The sequence below is a fragment of the Kryptolebias marmoratus genome, linkage group LG4 (genome assembly GCF_001649575.2).
Source record: "Kryptolebias marmoratus isolate JLee-2015 linkage group LG4, ASM164957v2, whole genome shotgun sequence".
Lineage (NCBI taxonomy): Eukaryota > Metazoa > Chordata > Actinopteri > Cyprinodontiformes > Rivulidae > Kryptolebias > Kryptolebias marmoratus.
This window is the reverse complement of record NC_051433.1, coordinates 8770342-8778249: the sequence shown is the minus strand read 5'-3', so window position 1 is coordinate 8778249 and position 7908 is coordinate 8770342. Positions and strand designations below refer to the sequence as shown.

At 38.0% G+C, this 7908-nt stretch overlaps 1 protein-coding gene across 1 annotated transcript in view; it reads left to right on the top strand.

The window, feature by feature from the left end:
- The first annotated feature begins 1589 nt into the window (after positions 1 to 1589).
- The window catches only part of LOC108231539 (neurexophilin-2), a 47992-nt gene continuing 41673 nt past the window's right edge, over positions 1590 to 7908 (top strand). The window contains exon 1 of the mRNA XM_017408624.3: positions 1590 to 2164. Within this exon, the coding sequence (XP_017264113.1) occupies positions 2111 to 2164 (54 nt within the window). The 5' untranslated portion in view covers positions 1590 to 2110. The remainder of the gene's footprint in view (positions 2165 to 7908) is intronic.

Genomic DNA, 7908 nt, shown 5'->3' with positions numbered 1-7908 from the left:
TAGGCAAGAAGATACTGTTCGCCCCACTTTGGTGACTTTTAAAGGAGGTGTGATCCAACAGTCAGCAGCTGGGACTCGCCATGAGGGACACTGCCCCAATATATCCAGGCAACATAAATATTTAAAAACTGTTTTTATGGGAATTTACGGTTTTTGCAGCGACGTCCTCCATCACACACAGTCAAGTGATTTCTTTACCAGTTCATTTTTTGAGTTTTTATCTAACAAATGAATTAAAATACAGAGACAAATAGGTTTTTCTCAGACTTTTTGGGACCCTCTAATTTACAGTTTGGGATTCTGAATAATCTCAGAATTGATGTCAATGAGCCAAATGTGTCTTATTGTATTCTTTTTAATAAAATCTCAAAGGGTACTGAAAAGCAAAAAAATAATATAAATGTTTTATAATAATAACTGTGTGAGATTATTTGACATCTTCACTAATACTTTCTTCAGAACCTTTTGGCAGCTATTACAGGTTTTGTTTTTCTGGGATCTGCCCCACCTTCAAGAATTTGCCCTCACTGTTTGTAAAGCAGAACTTTTTACTGTAACAGGTTAGTTGTTTTCTATCTGCAGGATAATATATTGTGCTGTAAAAAGTTTTAGTAACCATTCATCTCCTCTAAAACAGTTCTTTCTAAAAGTTTGATTCATCCCAAAGGCGAACAGTGTCCTGCAACAACATACAGTGCCAGAAATATTTTTAGAGTTTTGGACATTAAAGCACTTATTTTAGTGCACCACCATGTTAAAATTATTATCTATTACTATCTATTAAATTAAACCAATGTGGGTTTTTTAAATGTTGTTGCAAATAAAATAAAATATTTTGGTTCGCTCAGACCAGACAATAATCCTAATTTATCTAAAAAGTTTGGCTTTTTTCTGTTTCGTTTATCATTAGCTTTCTGCACAAAGTTTCTTATTTGCATCAAAATCTAGAAGGAAATGTTTGTGTTACATGTGGTTTTCAATCCTGGTCCTGGAGGGCCACTATCCTGCAGGTTTTACTTGTTTCTCTGTTCCAGCACACCTGATTTGAATCAATGGGTGATTAACAGGCTTCTGCAGAACATGAAGAGGTGATTTAACCACTGATTCAGGTGTGTTGGAGCAGGGAAACAAGGAAAACATGCAGGATAGTGGCCCTTGAGGACCAGGATTGGAGACCCCTGGTTTAAGGTCTCTGTAAACTCTGTTATGCCTTCCTGATTGTCTCGTTAGTTTTGTCTTGAAAAGAGCTCATTTTCTTGCAGTAACACCAAAAGTCATTGGTAAATCCAACACCAAAACTTTATCACACATTTAGATTTTTCTTCAATTTAATAAACTGCAAACTGCAATAGTCAATCAGATGTAGCCTTCAAACTCAAGAGGCGGTCATTAAATTAGAGAAAATGGTGATTATTATTAAAAACTGTGATAACATTTCTAGGCAAGGACAGTATAGTCAAAGTGTTTCGTCCTGTCTATCATATTGGCACATTCAGGAATAAATGCTTTAAAGCAACAATGTCAAAGATCTCCATCACTCACATTCTGTTTGATTACACGTGGAGGGGAGTGAATAATCACCTCTCCCTCAGATCACAAGCTGGACTTCATCATCTACATGCAGTTGTGGTTAATGTGGTTTCCAGTAAGGGGAGAGCAGCTGAGAGAGCAGAGAGGGAGGGCAGGAGAGGCAGAAAGAAAGAGCGGAGGTGCGACACATCACAGCTCTCAAAATCAAGCAGTCAACAAGAAGCGCTCCTATAATCTTCAAATCTCCAACCCGTGAGCCCGACCTGCTCCGGCTGCGCGCAAAGTAACTTCCTGCAGACGCTCCAGCGCCATGCCCAGCGGAGGAAAGCCCCGCGGACGCGCCGCATGAGGCGGAGCAGAGAAACTGACACCTCCGCGCGTTAAAGTTTCCTCGCAGAGACGCTGTGACAAAAGCAGATTTAAAAACAAAAGAAAGAAAGAGAAGAAAACTTTGTTTCCTGCTTCTCTGACACTTTGAGCTCGTCGACTTAGGATTGCTTGGACCCCGCGGCGTGTCTTTTTTATGTTCAGCCGAGGAGACGCGTAGATTTTCGGGGTGGTCCGCTCTCAGGAAGGTGACATGCAGGTTCTCGGCTGGACCATAGTCCTCTTCTGCCAGTGGATCCTGCACAAGGTGAGTTTCTCATAAATAAAACCCCCCAAAACGGTATATTTAGAAATCAATTGCCTTGCAGTTATTGGCTTTAAATATTTCATACAATCAGCATGAATACATTTATTTTTACAGAGCCCCTTTAAACTTGATTTAAAGTTGATTTATATCAACAACAGCTTTTAAGACACAAAATAAACCACTATAGGCGTGGTGTTGTGGCTTTTTTCCTTTTTAGTCTAGCGGGATAAAAGAGAAAAAGAGCGTCCCCCCCCTTCCAAAGCGCAGATTTGTGCTGCCTGAGCGCTTCCTTTTCACTCCCAGTTAAGCAGCTCTCCTTATCCATTTATCTATTTGCCCTTCCAGCAACTTCCTCTAATTTTTTCTTCAGAAGTTGATCTCGCCCGTGGCTTGTTTTATTATCTCGCCATCGTTTTCATGGTAAACAGTTTGCGCGCCTGTGACTGCTGAAGCTGCTGGTGCGCGTGTGTGCGTTCATGTGTGCGTCTTTTGGCGGTATGTTAAAGTTTCTTTTTTTTCCCCCTCAAGATCTTACCTTGATAGTTAAGCCTACTATGCACTCGTGCTATCCGGACCCAAACATGGCAGAATAAAGCTGAGAAGAGAATAGTAAAAAGCTGACTCTCCTAGCAGAAACACACATCCACTGTGTGTGATCAGTGTCCCTTTGCCTCTGCGAAATAAAAGCAAATATGTCACTAGAAATCTCCACTTCTTCTGCATTCTCACCTCTAACTTCATAAATTCCCTCTTTGTTTTATGCTTCTTCACATCTCTATCAATTTGATCACCACCACTTAGTTTTTATAATCCACCTGCTGTGTTGAGGTAAAAATAAAATTTCACTGACTTTTTAATCTGATATTTTTAAAACAGGCTTTAACAGCTGCCCTGGTGTTTAAAACAAGTCTTAGTAACAGAGTAATGTCACTTGATTCAAGTGACAAAGCGACGTGTCAAACACTAACTAGCTAAGAGCACTGATGGGTGCAGATCCTTTGGCACCAACAATTTGCTTGAAGGAACACACAGAAATCATTCTCTTAAAAATAATTAAAAGTTTTTATTTTTTTACTTTTATTTAGACAGGTAATCTCATTTACAAGGGAGACCTGTAACACAGAACATCAGTTACATAAAAATAACAGCACAACAATCATAAAAGGTTATGTTGACATTTAAAAGGGAACAGGTTTGAGATTGTGGTTTTTCTGTTTTCATTTAAATGTGTTTAAAATATGTATAAAAGAGATCAAACTGGACAATCTGAATTCGTGCTGAAGTGCATTTTAGGAAGATGGAATAGAATAGGAGAAGGCCTTTTTTCCAAGTTCTGTGCAAAGTGAGGGGACACTGAAAGGAATAAAATCCTGAGGGCGCAGGTTGTGACTGGTACTGTCTTGGAGACATCTTAGATTATAGATAAGAGGATGGATTTGTAAATAAAGGTATATCAGTGTAGAAGGTAGATAATGATTGCCAGTTTACCAAATAGTATAGGGTACAGAGGTGTGTGAGAGGTTTACATTTTGTTATAAATCATAAGGCTCCATGATGAGCGACACCCAGGGCCGGGGCATTCATCTAAACAACATCACCATAGTCCAGCAATGTTAGGAAGGTTGCAGACACGAGATGTTTATGAGCCACAAAAGGGAAGCATTAATTATTTCTTAAAACAAAATCTTAGTTTTATCTTTAGTTTTCTTTTAAATGTGGTCAATGTGACACTTGAAGGAGAGCCTTAACAATTCCATCATATTTATAAACACAGACTGCAGACACTTAAGAATCAATGTCACAGACACTGTGTCATCAGAATGAAAATGCATACTGCCATCAGTACCATTTTGACGAACATAAACTGAAAACAGTATTGGACGCAGAATAGAGCCTTGTGGGACACCTTTCGTGATTTTTAAATAATCTGAAGACAGACCGCTGTGTTGTACACATTGTTGACGACCAGACAAATAGTTTGAAAACCATTTGACTGTTTGCTGTGAAAGAGCGATCTCTAAAAACTTCTGACAGAGGATGGAGTCATCTGCAGCATCAAAAGCCTCAGACAAGTCAATGAAAAGGGCAGCACAGTAAGCTTTGGCCCCCAGGGCTTCCACAATATCATTTAACACTTTAGTAGGCTGTTACAGTGCTGTGTTGTTTCCTAAAACCAGACTGATGACAAGATAAAATGTTTGATCAAATCAAGTAATCTTTTAGTTAGTCATTACCTAATCTTTCCAGGACCTTAGCTATAGAAAGGGATGATACATTTTTAGAACAACTGGATCAAGGGGAAGAACAAAAGTTGTCTTCCACACATCTGGGTTGACATTAGTTTGTAGTGAAAGATTAAAAATGTGTGACACTGGTTCTGCTATGATGTCAGCTGCCAGGAGAAGACAGTGAGGAGAAAGGTTATCAGGGCCTGTGAATTTTTTTAGGATCAAGTCCCTTCAGCGCCTTACAAACTTCACTGGTAGATATGTTAGAGAATGAGAAAGTGTGGCTGGTGTAGGAATGATTGTTAGTGTAACAGAAGGCTGATCCTGAGAGGCCATATTAAAAAACAAGGATCCAGAGGCAACAAAGTCTCTGTTGAGACAGTTGAGCATCTCTGACTTGTTGGACAATGTCCTGGAGTTGACAGTTAAGTGATGGGGTGGTTCGGGTGAATGAAAATTTCCTGAAAAATGTTTAACAGCGCGCCAAAATCTGTTTGGGTCATCAAGGCAATTTGTTGTTTGAGATAAGTAAAAGTCTCGTTTAGCTTTTCTAATAATTGCTGTACACTGACTTTGCAAATGTCAAAAATCCAACCAATCAGTCTCAGAGACAGATTTTCTTACAAATGCACAAAGCTTGTGTCTTTCGTGTAAGAAGTTTGCTAAGTCAGTGGTAAACCAAGGACTAACTTGACCCTTTACTCTTCTCTGGCGAAAAGGAGCACGTTTATCAATAAAATGATTAAAATTATTATAAAAGTAGGTCCAGGCAAGATTAACATCAGCCATCAATAAAATACAACTCCAGTTAAAATAAAATAGATCGTGAACGAAGGCCTGATCACTAAAGTGCTTCATAAGTCTCCTGACTGGAAGATGTTAAAAACGGGAGATTTTTGTGATTGCTTAAGTCATTAGAGAAGAGACTTGTTGCTGAATATCTGTGTGGCATATTGCTAATAAAAAGATCAATAAGAGATCATTTATCATGACATGTGGGATTTTCAATGATCTGAGAAAAATTAAGAGACAATAAGCCTTAAAATGTATGCAAAAAATACCTGCTGAGTTTTGTTTGTGGTGCTGTCAGGTGTTCACATATTGGAGTGAATATGTTGTTATGTGACAAGTAAAAACACATAAGCTTCTTTTAAAGATGCAAATGCTGTGCCTCATCTTAGTGAAAGAGCAACTTAGGTTCAAGTGTTGGGATTGACTCTGTAATAGATTGTATCAGCAAAGCTTTTCTAACGTTTTGGGTAAAATTGTGACTATTTTTCGAAGGACAATAAAGGGCAAACAATTGATTGTTTTTGCAAAAAAGAAAAAAAGATAATACGACAAGTTGCATCCTTGGGAGCACCATTAGCTTGAGGAGCAGGTAGAGGTAAAAAGTGTAAAAGTGAAAGCAGGTGAAAAAATGAAATAGAGAGAAGGCAGCGTCAGGCAGCCCTTTAAACTAATTTGTTCACATCTTTCAACTAAACCACCTCTTAGAGATCATTTAGGAAAATCTTAGAAGCATTTTTATGTGCATGTGTAAGTGCATAAGTGGGTGTTTGCAAGAAAAGGCACGAATCAAAGGCAGGCCAAGATTGAGACGCATTTAAAATGTAAAACTGACAGTTTATTTTCCAAATGTCTTTCAAAATGGATTCACGGTTTCTCATATTTTTTATTTCACGAAGAAAGTAATAAAACAGTTCCTGCAGATAATGCAGTATTCTAATTTTTTCACCTTGTGCTTTTGAAATCATATCTACAGTAACAGCACTACAGAAGAAGAAAAGATGTGTGAAAAGCTTCTTTGCTCTTTTATGCTCCCAGGAGAAACAATAGCATTAGCCAGCATCTCAAACTGACGAAATCCTCTTATCTCCCCCCATAAAACAACTAGCTGTATACCCCAGGGATAATACTGCAACTGACTCTCTTTAATTTCATTGTATATAGCCCCACTTCCTTTGCAATCATGTCTCATATATTCTGCATAGCCTTGCATTCCAGTAGTCTGTATGGTGAAATGTGCATTAGAAACACAACCGAGTGTTTTTATGCACACATTTTATGCATCTTTTGCCCCATTGTATAGGAAAAAAATCTGAGTTATCAGCATACAGTCAGATCAGATGTTTTTATTTTCCTATCATAGATTAAACCAGGTGGTTGGTTCTTTTTTTCCTCCCACTCTCTGTCTTTTTGTCCTTCCATCTGTCCGTCTGTGAATCATCTGAACTGTAAAACAGCCTCTTTTCAACCAGCACCAGGCTCCACTGCTCTGTAATCTGTGGAAATTATATTCTCTCTTCCCTGATTAGATGTGTAATCTGTTGAATCATGATGACAGAAGCAATCACATTACTGCCATATCTGTTGTCTCTGAAATTGGTCCCACAGATCAAATACTTCTCTAACCTAAAAAAAAAAAAAAAAAAACTGGCATGGACTCAGTATTTTAATGAATTCCGCCACAGTTTGGTTAAACTAAAGGATTTTATTTATTTATTTGATTTGTTTTCTTCCCTCCTTGTGATAAACTATTGTGAAATAAACCATAACTAGCTTGGTGTAGAGAATATCAGGCTTTGTATCATCCACATGCAAAACAATTTTTAATGTAAATGAAATATGTCAAAGGAGTATAGACATTAGTCCAGTGAGGGATAAAACATCGCAGTTTCACACATGTGACAAAGGAAAACCATAGTAAGGTGTTGCTCCAACATGCTGCTGTAATGATTCTACAAGGATGGACCATTTGTTGTTAAGATGTTGGTGTTGTTGAAAACATCGATCCAAAATCTCTCTTAGTTGAGATCTGGGGACCGTGAAGGCCACAGCATATGATTCACTTCATTTTTAGACCCATTAAACCTTTCATTGGATTCCTTGGGTGGGAGGAGTGTCACTGTGGAAAAGACCACAGCAGTGATGCTTACCTTTAAAAGCAACAACAGCAACATATAAAGGCCTGGCATTCATTGAAGGAATACAAATGTAAGGAATGCAGATGTGTTATAATATGTTGCAGATGACTCTCAGCTACTACCACACTAAAATTAGCTCTTTATATAGAGAGAGTTACTGCCAGTTTTATGTTGACTAAGTCTGATTATCTGTGGCAGCCATCTTGAATTGAGCTGACTCCAGAAGTTAATTAGTTATAGATGTACATCTAGTGATTATTAATCAATCAATTAATAATTGGTTTATTTATCACATAATGCTTCGGCATGTATCTTGTGAAAAAGGTTTCAAAATAAATTTTAGGTAGTGAGAGGTGCAACATTTCCATGCATTTTAAATTTAGCTTACAGTAAATGCCACTTGTTATTTTAACTCTGGTATAGCTGCCACAGTTAATGAGCTACAGTAGTTGGCTTTACCTAACAGCGACACTTTTTAAGTCTTATTTTCTTATTGTTTTATGAGATGTCATCTTAACAAAAAGGGGATCTGCATTCACGCTGTGTAACCCCACAATTCTCTTTCCTAATTAAGCACAGTTCTACATTT